At 40.6% G+C, this 17726-nt stretch overlaps 2 protein-coding genes across 5 annotated transcripts in view; one reads left to right on the top strand and one right to left on the bottom strand.

Annotated features, from left to right (window-relative positions):
- The window catches only part of SH3D19 (SH3 domain containing 19), a 179792-nt gene that overhangs the window by 140000 nt on the left and 22066 nt on the right, over positions 1-17726 (bottom strand). The gene's annotated exons all lie outside the window — the stretch shown is intronic.
- On the top strand, positions 1510-7715 carry PRSS48 (serine protease 48). The gene is given in 6 exon segments (XM_059153349.1): positions 1510-1570; positions 1740-1902; positions 3309-3574; positions 4293-4462; positions 7243-7503; positions 7506-7715. Coding segments are annotated over 6 exon segments (1131 nt in total).

Below are 17726 nucleotides of genomic sequence, written 5' to 3'. Positions count from 1 at the left end.
TTTCTTGCTTTTGAAGAATCCTGTCCATCTTCCACTTTCTTGCTAGAGAAAGGGTCCCGTTCCTTCTGATGCCCTCTGACTTGCCCTGTGCAGACATCTATGTCAATCCACAAGCATCCTCCAATCCACAAGCAGGATCCCCAGACATCCTGCTCTCCCTGGACAGTAGGGGGCGCCTCAGGCCCCAGCTCCTCCCCCTGGGTCCTGCTACGCATTTCTGAAGTCTGACCCCTTCACTGCCTGGCTCTGCGGTGAAAACCAAAGACGAGCAGAGGGTGGACCAGAGAAATACATCCAAGAGCAGAAGCTGTCCCGTCCCCCTTCTCTGGCTACCCCCCAGCTGGCCTCTCCTTGGAAACAAAAAGTGTTCATTCTGAGGACCAAGACATGGGCCCTGCTGCCAGCACCTTCCTACTGTCTCTACTACTGGGTGAGCCTCTGAGGGGTAGGGGGACACGAGCGGGGGGATGGGGGGTTGAGGGTAGAAGTTTTCGGCTGAAAAAGTTATCATATAAAATAATAGGACACTTCACTATGGGACATTACTTACGAAGAGTGTGTCCTGGGGAAATCCTGAGGGGATATTATTCACGAAGCAGTAAACAAAGACCCCTGCCCTCGTGGGGCTTGTAATCACGGTATTTATTAAATACATATATTTTAAAGCAGGTTAGAAAGTCCTAAATGTTATGAAATGAAAGGGGCAGCAGGGGTGCAGGGCAGGAGGTGTGGTGTAATTTTAAATAGAGTAGTCAAGGAAGTTTCACTGTGGAATCATTTGAGCAAAGCCCTGAAGGAGCTGAGTGACTTAGCGAGGAGCATCTAGGAAAAGAGCATTTTAAGCAGAGGGAACAGGAATTCTGAGCAATTTCAGGCATAAGCTTGTTCACTTATTTTTCTGGCCCACGATGATTTAAAATCAGGGTAGGCTGAGAGCAGGAGAAAGGTAACAGGTAGCAGAAAAGATACACAGATACTGTAAAATGCCAATTCAGATAAAGAAAACAGCTCATTAACCTCAAAAGCACCTGAAGACATCATTGTGTTTAAACCTAATATGTCTGATATTCCTGATGACAATCCTGAATCTTCCAGTAAAAGTTAAATTACGTTCTGTGTATGCTGCTAAAGAAGGCAGGTTAAGTATATAATTTTCGAGATTCTCACTAATGGGCAGACATTTATAAAAATCTGGCCTTTGGGACACCTGGGTGGCTCAGTTGGTTAAGCAGCTGCCTTCGGCTCAGGTCATGATCCCAGCGTCCTGGGATCGAGTCCCACGTCGGGCTCCTTGCTCAGCGGGGAGCCTGCTTCTCCCTCTGCCTCTGCCTGCCATTCTGTCTGCCTGTGCTTGCTCTCTCCCCTTCTCTCTCTCTGATAAATAAATAAAATCTTTAAAAAAAAAAAAAAAAATCTGGCCTTTAATATAAATCTGAGAAATTAAAATGTGTGGAAAGCTTCATCATTCAATGAATCTAGACATAAAATGTATTATTGTATATTAACAATATGGTGTTTGTCTTAGGGTCTTGCCCAAGCTCTTCCCCTGAAAAGAAAGATCTGCAATCAGGTGAGTGGTCTCAACCTGGACTGCTGGGTTTGGAACTGGGATAGGATGGAGGCTGGAGCCAAGAGAGGACTCAGGTCCTAGGAACAGATGGGAGTTTGAGGATGATAAGATGAGGACCTGAGGAGCAGGACACTGAGGTTCTACATGTCCATCTCTCTTCTCTCTCTAGTGTGTGGACGACCTGTATACTCAGGCCGTATTGTGGGTGGCCAGGATGCTGTTGAAGGGCACTGGCCTTGGCAAGTCAGCGTGCGCGTGGGCGAGAACCATGTCTGTGGAGGGTCTCTCGTCAGTGACAGGTGGATATTGACAGCAGCACACTGCATAAAAATGTGAGTCCTAGTTCTGGTGACTAGCATGAAGACAGGTTCTCAGTAAATACTTGAATGACTTCATGAATGAACCAACAGACAAATGAAAGTGGTAAGACAGGCTGGGGCAGCTGGGTGGCTCAGTCAGTTAAGCGTCTGACTCCTGATTTAGGCTCAGGTCATGATCGTGAGATTGAGGCCCAAGTTGGGCTCTGTGCTCAGCGTTCTGTTCCGTCCGCTTGAGATTCTCTCTCTCTCTCTCTCTCTCACTGCTCCTCCCCTTTCTCTAAAATAAATAAATAAAATCTTTTAAAAAAACAAAGAAAAAACAAATACAAAACACAGAAAGTGAGAAGGAGGCAGAAGGAAACCCTACATCACCTTGGACGAGGGACAGGACATAGAGGTAGAAAAAGAAATGACAGAGATAGGCACTATATTAGAAACTTCTCTTACTTTGTGCCAAATTATTTCCTAAACATCAGCCAGGGAACTGTCTTAAGCTTTTCTGGATCACAAACACAATCTGAGCTCTCTCGCTCAGGGCTACTGCTGTAAGAGAAGAAAGGTGCCATGTGGAAAGTAGTTCTAGGGAGAGGCTCATGTGAAACTGACATCTCCAGCCTGTAACAGCTAGTGAAGACTTGAGACCTGCCACCATAAGGGCATTTGGAAACAGATCCTCCCAGAATCAAGCCTTGAGATGAATGCAGCCCAGCTCAACTGTAGCCTCGTAAGAGAGGAGTTGGAGGCACCCACCTAAGTCACACCTGATTCTTGACCCACAGAAACTGTGAGATAAATGTTTATTTTTTTAAGCCTCTAATTTGTGATAACTTGTTATGCAACAGATAAGTAATATATATAGAAACCAAAACGGCAGGACTTTTCAAGAACAATACCAAAAGCTCAAAGGAGATAGAGCAAGAACTTCAGAATGCTGGGAGAAAATTATTTCCAACCCAGAATTCTACCCTCACACAAATTATTGATCAACTGTGGGATAGAAACAAGACATTTTCAAATATACAAAGCAGCAAAAATATTACCTCTCATGCACATTTTCTCAGGAAGCCTTGGGAGAATGTGCTTCAGTAAAATCAAGGAGAGAAAAAGAACATGGAATCAAGGGGGGGAAAGGGGACGCAACACAGAAGAGAATTCCCAAGAAAATGGAAGAGAATACTGGACAAAACTCTGGCCATAAAGCATGTAAGAGGAGACCATGGAGACAGGAGACAACAAAAGAAAGAGTGATTAGGAAGAGAGGAAAGGAGAAACAGCAACAAATCAACCCTAGTCCAAGCTGAAAGAAGCCTGGTTCATTCTAGGTCTATTACCACCCTTTCTTCCCTAGAGACTTGTTCTCACCCAACTGTAGCACCTAGGATGCTCCATTTTTATTCTCCCTTTTCTATTCCCCTTAGGAGCTGGATTCCTTTGTTTTATACTGTACGGCTGGGATCCATTCAGCTAGACCAGACAAGTCAAAGTGTGAACCATCGTGTGTTCAAAATTATCACCCATCCCCAAACTCAACGTACTACTGCAGACATCGCCTTGCTGAAACTGGTCTCTAGAGTCACCTTTACTTCTTCCATCCTGCCCATCTGCTTGCCCCAGATCACAAAGCAGTTGAAAATTCCAGCCTCTTGCTGGGTGACTGGATGGGGAAATGTTAAGGACGATGAAGGTGAGAATGGGTTAAAAAAAAAAGGGGGGGGTTGTTTTATCCATCCTCCTCTTTTTGTACCCGCTCCAGAACATTTGCATTCTATGCATACCACTACTATGGCAAATATTTTTTAATAAAACCCAACCATTGATATTATCTATAAGTCTTCAAATAAAATATCTTTTTTCACATTTACTACGTTTATTTTATTTACTTTTAGATCCTGCCTAGAGTCTAGCTACAGCTGCAAGAGCAGATACTAACAATTTGAACACATAATTACTTCTTTGAAACAAAGGTTAACAAACTTGATCTAAAGCCTGGAAGAGTCTAGTGGTTTTGAAAATCTGTTTTTAAAGTGTTGGGTCAGCTCTTTCCCAGAAGGCGTGAACGCAAGACAAGAAATGATCTGGGAGCAGAAAAATAGGAAAAGAAGGACTTCAAATACTCTTATCTTTACTGAATCAAACTGTATCCCAATTTCTCTTTATTTAGAACACGAGGAATGCCCCACTTTGGCACATCAGAAAAACCTTAGGACAAACTGAAATAATTTTGAACTACCCATTGTGTTAAGATTAAATTTACCAAAAATATTCTTGCATTAGCAAATATGACTGCAAAGTGACTATATTCTGCTTTTGGATTCCCACAGACATTTCTGCTAATCATGAATGAAAGTCACCCTTGCAACTTTCCAGATTGCTTTTCCTTTCATTCCTGTCTGTCTTTACAGATCCTGATTCTCCCTCCATTCTCCAGGAAGCAGAAGTACCCGTCTTTGACCGTCAGGTCTGTGAACGACTCTACAACCCAATTGGTTCCATGCTGCCAGAATCAATGCCAGTCATCCAAGACGATGAAATATGTGCTGGTGATATAGCTAAAATGAAGGACAGTTGCAAGGTTAGGGTTTGCTCTGAATTTTTTTTAATATGAGACTTTAATTTTGATCTGGGTTTTCCAGTTTGTAAACAACAGTAGATTGGGAATCAGGAGACAAAGGTTCTGACAATAATTCTTGTGTTATGCTGAATTACTGATGAATTTAATTCTCTTCCACTTTTGATCTAGAGAAATGCTAATCATTGGTTACTGGGGTTTTCACGGACTTGTATATTTTTACAAATATATTTAGAAGTTGACATAGAACTGCCAACTTTATTTTTAAGTAAGAACACTGCATTCTAAAAAAAAAAGAACATTGCATTCTACACTCAAAAGATGTCATTCCACTGTCTCCTGATCATAACTGTCCAATGAAGAATGTCTTCTTCCACTGAGTGTGATGTGTTGTTTTGCTCTGATTGTTTTCAATACAATTACCTTCACATTTGATTGTCAGAAAGTTGAATGTGATAGGGCACCTGGGTGGCTCAGTTAAGTTAAGCATCCAACTCTTGGTTTTGGCTGAGGTCAGGGGAAGTCAGCTTGGGATTCTCTCTCTCTCTCTCTCTCTCTCTCCTTCTGCCCCTCCCTTGCATATGTGCATGCGCTCGCTCTCTAAAATAAATAAATCTTTTAAAAAAAAAAAAAGGAGTTTAAATATGATGTGCTAGGAGTGATTTTCTTTGCATCTATCCTATTTAGGATTCGTTGTTTTTGCTTTTTTGGTTTTTGTTTTTTTTAAAAGATTTTATTTATTTATTTATTTGACAGAGATCACAAGTCAGCAGAGAGTCAGGCAGAGAGAGAGGAGGAAGCAGGCTCCTGGCTGAGCAGGGAGCCCGATGCGAGGCTCGATCCTAGGACCTGGGATCATGACCTGAGCCAAAGGCAGAGGCTTTAACCCACTGAGCCACCCAGGCGCCCCTGTTTTTGTTTTTTTAATCTGTTCTTTTATTTTTTACCAAAACTTAAGAATTTTTTCATTCATGACTTCTTCAAATATTGTCTCATTTCTCTGTCTAGTTGAAACAGAAAGTGTAGGTTACATCTTTTGATATTTTCACACTGTCTGATACTGTTTTTTTGTTTTGTTTTGTTTTTTACCTTTCTCTCCTCTTTAAATTAGATACTTATAAATTAATCTATATTCAAGATCATTGCCTCTCTCCTGTCATCTATGTTTTATTGTTAGGGTCATCTAGTGAAAGTTTTCTTTACATATTTTCACGTATTTTATTTTTTAGTCCTAGAATGACCACTTGGATTTTATTTCCTTTTCCTCCCTCCCTCTCTCTCTTTCTCTTTCTCTCTCCCCTTTCCTCCCTCTCTCCCTCTTCTTCTTCTTCTTCTCTCTCACACACACACACATACACACACGCACGCACATACTTTTCTCTAATTCTGCCAAGATGTCCTATCTGTATATTCATTAATGCAATAAAACAACAGTGGAACACGGTTTCATATCCACTAAGATGGCTATTATCAAAGCAGATGGCTATTATCAAAGCAGACAATAACAAGAGTTGATAAGGATGTGGATCAATTAGAAACTTCATACTCCCACTGGGAATGAAAAATGGTACAGCTGCTTTGGAATTACTATTCTTCAAAAGGTTGTATACAGAGTTACCATATTACCAAGGAATTCCATTTTAGGTATACACCCAAGAGAAATAAAAACAGGTCCACAGAAAAAAATTACATATGAATAGTCATAGCAGCATTATTCATAATAGTCAAAAAGTGAAAATAATCCAAATGCCCACCAACTGATAACTAGACAAACAAAATATGGTCTATCCAAATAATGAAATAGTACTCAGCCATAAAAAGGAAGGGAGCACTGATAGATGCTACAAGGATGAACCTTGAAAAAAGTATTCTTTTTTTTTTTTTAAAGATTTATATTCATTTATTTGACAGACAGAGATCACAAGTAGGCAGAGAGACAGGCAGAGAAAGAGAGGAGGAAGCAGGCTCCCTGCTTGAGCAGAGAGCCCGATGCGGGGCTTGATCCCAGGACTCTGAGATCATGACCTGAGCTGAAGGCAGAGGCTTTAACCCACTGAGCCACCCAGGCACCCCTGAAAAAAGTATTCTAAGTGAAATAAGTCAAACACAAAAGATCATATATCCTATGATTCATATGTCCAGAATATGCAAATCCATAGAGGTAGAAAGCAGATTACCAGCTGGCCTAGGGCTGAGAAGAAAGGAGGGCGACTATTAATGGGTATGGGGTTTCTTGTAAGGGTGACGGAAATGTGGTGATGGTTGAACAACATTGTGAATATACTAAAAAACACTGAACTGTACACTTTAAATGGGTGAATTGTATAGTATATGAATCATATCTCAATAAGGTGTTAGGAAAAGAGACAGCAAGATTGAGAGATAAACCATCAACTACTATCACTATTATTTTATATAAGAAAGGATTATTTTAACATTTAAAAAGGCAATAAGAACCTAAGTATAGAAAAATAAGGACTGTTCATTAAATTGAAATAAATTTACCTTTAGGGAAAACATTCATCACATTAATTTTTCTTCTTTATCACAGGTGAGTATTTTGAAACTACTGATATATTTAGCTAAGATCTCTGCCAATTTCAAATTCTATGATTCTAGAATTCCCATGATCTTCCCCTAATGCAGTAAGAAGCCTAGCTCCCTCTAGGGTACTCCTGCACCATGGGTTCCATTGCCCCATTTAAGGAACTCTCCACCTCTTGTGGCCACTTTCCTCTTCAAGGTCCCTTCTCACTACCCTCATGACCCTTATCTTTCCTCAGGGTGATTCTGGAGGACCTCTGTCATGTCATATTAACGGTGTATGGACCCAACTAGGACTGGTAAGCTGGGGATTAGGCTGTGCTAAATCTCTCCCTGGAGTCTACACCAGTATTATCTACTATCAAAAATGGATTGAGACCACTATCTCAAGAGCAGAGGTCTTAGATGCCAATATTTTGGACTTCTCTGACTTCCTGAACCTTACTGTACTGCTCTTTCTGGCTCTCCTGGGACCCTTCTGTGCCTTTGGGCCTAACATTTTACCAGGAGAGTAGTAGACAGTATAGCTAAAGCCACTGGCCAAGTATAGGGTCGGGGTTGGAACACAGAGAGATTAAGCCCCAGGAGCAGAGAACTCACAGGAGAGTCACTGGGAACCCTAGAGCACTTCATTAAAAGAATTAGAAATTCCTTTGTTTCAAGGCTCTTTATTCTGAAAGTATGTTTTAGTGGTTGGAATGTGAATAGCTGAGAAATGAGACTGCCGGTTTTGTACATGGCATTCTTTGTCCCTGACTATGAATCTTACAAGGCAAGAAAGGTGCCTTCTATGAATAAGTAATTATGGACACAGATAAAATGGCTACTGGAGAAGCAGGCAAGAAAGGAAGTATCTGTGAAGGCAAAGGGGGTTAGTCCTCAAGGAAATATATTAAGAGCTGACTTTGGGGGCACCTGGGATTCAGTCCCACATTGGGCTCCCTGCTCAGAGGGGAGTCTGCTTCTCCCTTCCCTCTCCTTGCTGCTACCCCCACGCTTGTGCGCTTGCATGCTCTCTCTCTCAAAAAGAAACAAATTTACGAAAAAAAAGAGTTTACTTTGGGTCCAAGGTTTTCATTATCGGCTTCATTGTCTATATTCCTCACTTCCTCTACTATTTTGCCTCTGCAAGGGATCAAATAAAAAATGTGTATGTATAATTCAGCTCTGTGTTTTTCTGAAATTTTAACTTTTTGAAATACCAATGTGACCTACTACCAAGAGATGGATTAATGCCATGATCTCAAGTTTCAATAATCCAGACCTTCCCAGGTTGTTTAATGTTATTCCAATAATAAAATATTCAAATGTTTAATAAGGACAGGATAACGTCCCTTGCTTAACTAGCATGCTTCTTTTTGCTAATCCATCCCATGACCTACTATTTCCTACTTTACCTAGGCTTCCAGGAGCTCAGAGCTAAGTTAAATACTCAATTTCAGTCATTATCTTTATCCTAGATAATTGAGTGCAATTTCATTCACATCCCTTTTAATTTAAATCATCCTTCATTTCTCATTTGAGTGAACGTTAAGTTTTATTGCATCTGTGTCTTTCGGAGTAAGTCAACTTTCAAAAAACAACTTTTTGGATAAACAGACACCTTTAATAGGAAATGAGGGTAGGTTTGGAAACTTAAAATCCTTGCTAGCTGTTAACCCCATCTCTCTTCTGGACTGCCACTGCCACCCACGCCCTTTCCCTCACTCACACCTATGCTCAATGCCACTTACTCTCCACAGCATTCAGATGAGTGGTTTTTAAAAATAAAGATTAAAAAAATAATAAAGGTTTTTTAATACATTTCTCCCCCCCCATTTTCCCTGCTTCAGCACTTCAAAGACATCTCCTTGCTCAGAGGGTAAGGACCAAAGTCCTTAAGAGGACTGACAAAGCCCTGCGGGCATCCGCCTACTTCTTCAGCCTCCAGGCACCCCGCTCTCCACGTTTTCAATTCTTCAAGTGTTTCAAATCCCCTCTCAGCGCAGGGCTTCTGCATCTGCTATTCCCACTCCCCTACTGCCTTTGCCTAGTTAATTCCTACTGTGCCTCGGATCTCAACTCACCCTTTACTTCCTCAAGGAAGCTGTGCCCAACTCTCCCGAGCAGATCAAATCCCCCAGTATATATCCTCATAGCATTATGGAGCCCTCTTTTGTAGGACGCAACACAGCTGTTAATAGAGTATTCGTCTGTGTAATTGTCTAGTTGAAGTACATTTGACTTACCAAAATGGAAGAATTTTTGTTTTTGCCAACCACTGTCTCCTAGTTGCAGTAAATACTTGTTGAACAAATGAATGAATAATATTCAACCTCTTTGTTTCCCCAATTAAGAACATGGGTATTTTGTTCAAGAAGGTGGCCCAGAACCTGACACAAGCTCTTACACAAAATAGACCTTCAAATATTAGTTAAATAAAAGAAGAAAAGAACATTTCAGTCTCATTCCTTTTCTCGTCTCTCTCCAGTCATAGCAAACGAAGGAGAGCAAAGAGCACGTACAACAGGCCAACTGGAAGGTTTCTGTAGGCAAGAATTTAAATTAGGCAACCGCTGGAAAGACATAGAGGGCAAAGCAAAATGGCAACTGAGAAAAAAGAACAAAAGAGAAAAAAGGGGCAAGAAAGGAAGTAGAGGAGAAAGCACAGACTAAAATCAAAACAAACAGGAAGAGAAAGCACACAAAAGTATGGGCCAGGACAACACAGCACAAGGACATAAAGAAGGTCAAGAAGGCCAAAACACTGCTTCCTATCATTTCTCCAGACTCTCAAGGAGACCTGTTCTGCAGCTTGGGATCTGGCAAAATTCTTCTCATGAACCAAGAGGTGAAACTTAAAACTTCTGGAGGGACCAGACCATTCAAGGGGGAAAGAATAAGATAATGAAAGAAGAGGACCACATGACCTCACTGTCCTGGCCACTACTGGTTGGATGTACCAGGGATAAGCAAGCCCCTGCTTAAACAGCTGCCCAGAGATGATAGGGCAGGTGGCCTAAAACCTTACCTGACAGATGCACTCAGCATTGGACAAGCCAACAGATCCCTTCTCCTGGGAAGTGTGAATATGCATCGTATAGGATTCAGCATGCACTCAACAGTACTGAGTGCCCCCGGTGTTCCAGGCACCATTTTGGCCACTGAAGATGCAGTATGTTCAACACATCAAGCCTGCCTTCAAGGAGCTTACATTCCAGTGGGGGAGAAGGACAATAATCAAATGGAAAATAAATGTTTATTATAATGTCATGTATGGGAAAGTCTGATAAAAATAAAAGAGAAGCAGCAGATAGAGGATCACAGTGGGGGATTCCATTTTAGATAGGGTGGTCAGGGAAATTTCCCTGGGGTGTCGACCTTATATAGAGGCCTGCATAAAGGAGGAAAGAAAGAAACAAACAAACAGACAAACCTGAGAAAGAGCATTCCAGGTAGATCGAATAGAGTAAAAGGTTCTGAGTTTGAAGTATGCAAGGTGTGTATGTGAGGAAGAACAGAGAGGTCAGCGCAATGCTGGAACACTGTGGGCAAAGAGGGAGAAGGGGACGAACTGTGACCAGAGAGGGTGTCAAAGGCAGGTCCTATGGAGTCTGGAAGACCCCGGTAAGGACTCTGAATTTTATTCTCAGTGCAACAAGAAGGCACTGGAGGGCTAAGACAAGGGGAGTGATGAAAGAAGAGAAGAACAGAAAATCCCATACCGCAGCACATGGGAGTATGCGGAGGCTATGAGGGGATAGGGTAACAGAGAGGGGGTTCAAAAAGCAGAGGGAATAAGAATCTTATACCAAAGTACTATTGAGCAAAACACGAGGGCTGCATACAGTATCCTGGAGCATCAGTGAGGAAGGTTGGATTCCATAAGGCTGTGTGTTGTTGTCTACCCTAGTCCCCATATGCACTACCCTTACAATAGGGCCCCACAAACCAGGGTGAAGAAAAGCACAAGCCCAGGTTTCTTACCATCTACTTTGTAATTCATCATTAAGACACCAATCTAACTTCCCATTTGTCTTTTTCCCTTCTTACCCTGACCAATGTTCTTCTCCTCCCTTCATCTCACTTTTATCTTGAGCCCTTGATTTATCTGCCTTCTATTCTGATATACCCTTCTCTCATAAACCTCAACCCACTTATTTTTGTCTACTGATTAAGAAAAAGAGGCAGTAATTATCTAAAAAGCAGACTGAAAGGACCCTAGGAAATGGTTTTAAAAATTAACTGAAAATGGGTGAACTATATGATGTGTGAAATATATCTCAATGCTATTTTTAAAAAAACAGGGAAATTTTTCTTCTGTTTAAATTAAACAAAAATGATTCATCTGTAATGTATTTGGGACTCTAGGATCTTCTAAATAATTCTTTAACTGTATTTTTTTTTTTAAAAAGTTCAAACTAACTACATAGATTTTTTGTTTCAAATGCTAACACACAAAATGTAAAGCTTAACCCAGTACGAAACAGCAACTGGTATACATTACGGGGTGGGGGTGGGGGGAATCAATAAACATTTGTATTCACACAACTAAAATGTCAAGTACTTACTGGTAACAAATTTAGTCAATGACACCACAAGTGACTAAATGGGGAAGAAATAAACAGGGACATCTTTACACTCTATTTTGGAGGGGGGCTCAGCAGCATTTCTGCTCTAAAAATCAATTTTAATTTGTAGAATACTTTATTCCTTGGAATATCTGACTTATGCTCAAATTTTCACTCTCACATCTTGAGGAATTTAACTAAGGTGGGATTTAAGGTCCCATTTAACAAATAAAGCTGTACAATGAGGCTGCTGAAAATCCAATCAGCAATTTTCCCCCTAAAAGTGGGGGAAAAATTATATAGCTATTTCCAGATCTTCTATTAATGACAAATGGACTAGTTCAAGTAATCACCCATTTTTCCTTTATTTCACTGAATTGTGAAGTCACCCTCAAAATCTAGGGACATTATGGAAAAAGAATTCAAAATAATAAAATGTGGAGGCTGAACTTTGAGATGATTTCTTTCTTCTTTTTCTTTTCCTTTTTTTTAAGATTTTATTTATTTATTTGACAGACAGAGATCACAAGTAGGCAGAGAGGCAGGCAGAGAGAGAGGAGGAAAGCAGGCTCCCCCCTGAGCAGAACCCGATACGGGGGTCGATCCCAGGACCCTGGGATCATGACCTGAGCCGAAGGCAGAGGCTTTAACCACTGAGCCACCCAGGCGCCCCACTTTGAGATTATTTCGACAGTGACTCTTTTATCTTTTCAGATGTTTGACTTAATTCTGAAGCTGTACTATTCTCCCCACCACATTTGATTATGCATAGTTTATTTATATACTGGAAATCAGCTACCTGAGAATTTCATTAAACAAATGCCTTCTTCAGGAAAGGGAGGAAGAGGAAGGAGTCACTCAGAATAACCAGAGGTTAGACTGATTATATTCCCTACTGTCAACATTAAGAGAAAAAACATTATCTGTCATAAGAATAAAAAAGACTGAAATATTTAATAAGAAATTCTAATTGTCATTCAGGATAATCACCCTTGACTGACGCAAATTCTCTCCATGGCATCGTCTACCATATAAGTGTTCACTTCCTCTCTCCACTGGTTGGAAGAAAGTGACTGGGGTCTGGTCCTGTGGCACATGACACCTCGCCCACACTACCTTGTTCCATAATTAACTATGAAAACCCAGGAGTGAAAAGAGTAAGACAGGATTAGGGCCTAGGGCTCCAAAATGCTAAAAGCTTCTGATTTTCGTGAAAATTAGTGAGAAGAGGATAGATTCTAGATGCAGTTGGGTAAAAATGAGATAATACTTTGATTGGATTTAGATATGATGTGATGGACTGGATGTGGATGATGATGAGAATGGTAACTAGGATACAAAGATAGGAAAGAGAAGGACCTAAAAAGAGAAATCAAGAATGACTCTTAGCTTACTGGCCTCAGAATGGTCATACTATTCAATGAAATAAGGAAGGATGGAAGAGGAATAGATTTGAGGGGCTACCTAATCCAGTGGTAGGCTGAATTTCCCCAAGGATGTCAATGTTGTAATGCCCAGAATCTTTGACTATGTGACCTTACCTGGTTAAAAAAAGAAAGAAAGAAAGACTTTCCATACATAATTAACTTTTTTTTTTAAGATTTTATTTATTTATTTGACAGAGAGAGATCACAAGTAGGCAGAGAGGCAGGCAGAGAGAGAGAGAGGAGGAAGCAGGCTCCCCGCTGAGCAGAGAGCCCGACATGGGACTTGATCCCAGGACCCTGAGATCATGACCCGAGCCGAAGGCAGCGGCCCAACCCACTGAGTCACCCAGGCGCCCCAAAGTTAAACATTTTGAGATGGAGAATTTATGCTGGATTATCTGGGTAAGCCGCACAGAATCACAAATTTTCTTGTAAACCAAATGCAGGAGAGTCAGAGTCAGAGGTGTTTACTCCACTACGCAGAAGACAAAAGGACTGAAGCAGAAGGAAAGGAGGAGCAAAGATGCTATGCTGCTGGAACTGAGGATAGAGCCAGGGGCTACAAGTCAAGGAGTGTGATCAGCCTCCAGAAGTTAAAAAAGGCAAAAGAACGATTCTCCCCTAGAGCCTGAAGACCGAACGCAGACTTATAACACCTTGATTTTAGCCCAGTGAAACTGATTTCAGACTTGTGACCTCCAGAACTGTGGGACAAAAGATTCATGTTGTTTGAAGGCACTAAAGTTTTACTAATTTGTTACAGCAGCAACAGGAAAGGAATACATTCATCTCAGACTTGAGAAGCCTATTAGATAACCCAACTACCAATACCAAGCAGGCAGTCTGGAGCTCAGAGAGGGCAAGACTAGAGAAATAGACACACAAGAATGTTTAAAATACGGACCCTCTTATCCACACCCCTCTAACCCTACACCCCAAAGAAAATTCAAGCTGTTCAGGCATTCCTAGATTTATTCATAGAATCTGCAGAATATTGGGGCGCCTGGGTGGCTCAGTGGGTTAAGCCGCTGCCTTCGGCTCAGGTCATGATCTCAGGGTCCTGGGATCGAGTCCCGCATCGGGCTCTCTGCTCAGCAGAGAGCCTGCTTCCCTCTCTCTCTCTCTGCCTGCTTCTCCGACTACTTGTGATTTCTCTCTGTCAAATAAATAAATAAAATCTTTAAAAAAAAAAAAAAAAAGAATCTGCAGAATATTTTAAGTAGCCAGAAGGAAGCTTATTCTAACCCTGATAAGAAGACTGTTTCCTCCCTAAGGAGGAGGAAACCAAGTAACTCTTCATTTAAAAACAAAACAAAACAAAAAAAAAACTTTAAAAATTTGTTTCCCAATACTGTTTATTTAAAGAGAGAGAGGCACCTGGGTAGCTACCTCTTGATCTCCCCTCAGATCTTGATCTCAGGGTTGTGAGTTCTGGCCCCAGCAATAGAAATATTACAGAAATATCTAACAGAGAAAGTTCAAATCCTCCATGTAACCACTGTAAACCACTGTATTCATCACTACCACCTTTTATACTCCTCATGCTTAAGGATGTGGTCAAGATGCCTCTGACTTCTTTTTAACTGTTTACTCAGATGTACAGTTGTGTTTTTTTTTTAACCTTGCTTTAAAAAAAATTGAGGGGCACCTGGATGGCTCAGTGGGTTAAGCCTCCGCCTTCAGCTCAGGTCATGATTCCAGAATCCTGAGATCAAGCCCCATATCGGGCTCTCTGCTCAGTGGGGAGCCTGCTTCCCCCTCCCCCTCTGTCTGCCCTGCCTCTCTGCCTATTTGTGATCTCTCTCTCTCTCTCTATCAAATAAATAAATAAAATCTTTAAAAAAACAAAACAAAAAAAATTGAGCTTACTTTTCAAAATTAGCTTACAATAACACAAAGTTGTGGTTACAACCTGCAAAGCCTCAGAGTTGAGAGATATTGGATTCATTTTATTAATAATACCATGTAATTAGGCTAGATAAAAAGACATGATAACAGTTGATCAAAGAAATTTTCTGAAAGTGAATTTTTTAAAATAATGAAAACATTTAGCTTTAAAAACTAAAATCACCAGTTCATCTTCAAAGGCAAGTATTTCAATGTCAGGAGAAATCTCCTATCCCCCTGTGAGTTCAATGAAGCTATTTTTACTTCTGAAATAGAGACCTAACATGAAGGACCTTGCAGAGACAGTATTTTAAAAATGTATTTTTTTCCACATTCTTTTGTTCAGAAGCTGCTGAGTTGGTCATAAGGAAAAATATGTTAGGTCACTAAAAGAGGCCAAATAAATGGATAGATCTAAAATGGATACATGTTAAAACTTCTGAAAGCAGGTCACAGAGAAAGCAAAACAAAATGAATGTCAATCTACCTTTCTTTGCAGCTCATCAGGCCTAACCAAGCTCTTCCAAGAAAGAATGGTCTCTTGAGCATCACAATAGGAGCACCCTTGCTGTTGGATCATGCTGAAAACTGTGCACAGTCAATGGGGCGCCTGGGTGGCTTAGTCCGTTAGGCTTCCGACTCTTGTTTTTGGCTCAGGTCATGATCTCAGGGTTGTGAGATCAAGCCCCTCGTGGAGCTCTACTTGTCCCCTTTCCCCTCCTCTCTGCTCCTCCCCCATTCACGTGATGCTCTCGAATCTTTTTTAAAAAACCTGCACCAGTCAACTTTGCACAATATTTTTCATCAAGTGTTTGAATCTCTGTAAGTGGAAAACATCTACCAAATACTGTGTGAATTCATAAAATAGACTCTAGAAAAATCTGTCTTGGACAAACACTGTTTTTCCAGTCATGGAAATAAGCTAAGCATACAGGATATATCTGGGAATTCCCAGGAAAAAAAGGTCCGAGGCCCCATTAAGAAATCTGAGCTTTAAGGGGAGGATACAAGGTACAAAGTGCTGGGGAATAACAAGGTCAATTTACATTTTAGAAAAATCACTTGGGGGATGCCTGGGTGGCTCAGTGGGTTAGGCCGCTGCCTTCGGCTCAGGTCATGATTTCAGGGTCCTGGGATCGAGTCCCACATCGGGCTCTCGGCTCAGCGGGGGGCCTGCTTCCCTCTCTCTCTCTCTCTGCCTGCCTCTCTGTCTACTTGTGATCTCTCTCTGTCAAATAAATAAATAAGATATTAAAAAAAAAAAAAAGAAAAATCACTTTGATGGATGTTTAATGAATTAATTACAAAAATGCAAGTATGGAGGCAGAGAAGCTAGCTACTAGGCTGTTGCGAATGGTGAAAAATACCTGGACCAGGGTAGCAGCTGCGAGGACAGAGAGAAGAGGACCAAGTCAAGGACTACATAGGAATTTATGTTCAATAGAATTTGGTAAGAGATTATTTAAAAATATAAGTTATCGTGGTGGGGGAGGAAGTTAAGAACTTTACCTAGGTTTCAGGGTGAGAAATATAGATTAAAAACATCAAGAGTCTATTTAAAAAAAAAAAAAGAAATCCAAACAGACACATTATATTTTTACATTGTTCATTTACTAAATAAGCCAGTTGAGAGAATCAGAATATATTCCAAAAGCTCAATAGGCCAATTTCTAGTTACTTATTAGTTACAGAAAGTTCATGAAAAAATAACACACAAAGAATCCTAAAATCCAAGTTTCTGCCATGGTTCCAGTCTCCTCACTAGCAAACATTTTAAAGAAGGTGTGGTAAACGATGTTGTTCCTAAGGACTCACAGCCCTCCCTGGAGAAGGATTATCCACCCATTGAAGGTGCCAGGTAACTTGCGGGGGCCTTCTGCAGAAAGATTACACTTCCCTATACCACTAACATTGTTGGCCAAAGAAACGAAGCTACTTCTGAATAAAAGTTTTAAGAGGTGGCACATGATTTATCCATTGTTCTTTTTCCCAGGTAGGAATTGCTCCTTCAGCCAGGATCCCAGAATGAAGAAGACAAGTGAGGCTAAGCTATACCTCACCAACTGAATATAATTGTTACAAGATACTGAGCTTTGAGATTGTTGATAACCACAGCATTAACAACAAAATATGACAGATTTGTCTAACAAGTAACAATATAAGACTTATTTCCCCTCTTCCAGCTGAATTTTTCTGTTGATTTGCTAAGAAATCAGCGGATAGTTTTAAAAAAAGAAAAAAGTTGGCCCAAGTACTCCAAAAATAAAAGAACTTTTAAACTGGAAGGAAAACTTGATAGTCTGTTACAGTAAACTTTTTCCATAAAGGTCTAGAAAGCAAGTATGTTAGGTTCGTGGACCACATGACTGTCAGAACTACTCAGCTCTGAAGATAGAGCACAAAAGCAGCCACAGACAATATGCAAATGAATGAGCATGGCTGTGTTGCAATAAAACTTTATTTATAAAAACACTGAGTCAGATTTGGCCCACAGAAATATAGTTTCCAGAGCACTGGCCTAAATCCTTCATACTGTCAATGATGAATCTGAGACCCAGAGAGATTAAATCAAGGTCATACAATTGACTAGCTGCAATATGAGCATCAGAATGCAGTCTCCTAAATCTAGTCCTCTAGAAAAGGTTCTGCTGGGTCACAAGATGGAAATGACATATACAGGAAAGGATAAGGCAGAGAATGCTAAGGGTGGGTTTTGATTATATTAAGTAGCTTTCAACAGTTTAGTTACAAATGAGGATTTGCCTTTCAAGTACTTAAGGCTTTCAATAAACAAGTGAAAATCACAAGATTGAATAGGTGAACAAATGATAAATTAGCCAATGCCTGAAAAATGATCTT

The sequence above is a fragment of the Mustela lutreola genome, chromosome 1 (genome assembly GCF_030435805.1).
Source record: "Mustela lutreola isolate mMusLut2 chromosome 1, mMusLut2.pri, whole genome shotgun sequence".
In the NCBI taxonomy this organism is placed as follows: Eukaryota; Metazoa; Chordata; class Mammalia; order Carnivora; family Mustelidae; genus Mustela; species Mustela lutreola.
The sequence above is the reverse complement of the archived record's forward strand: the minus strand, read 5'-3'. Positions and strand labels throughout refer to the sequence as shown.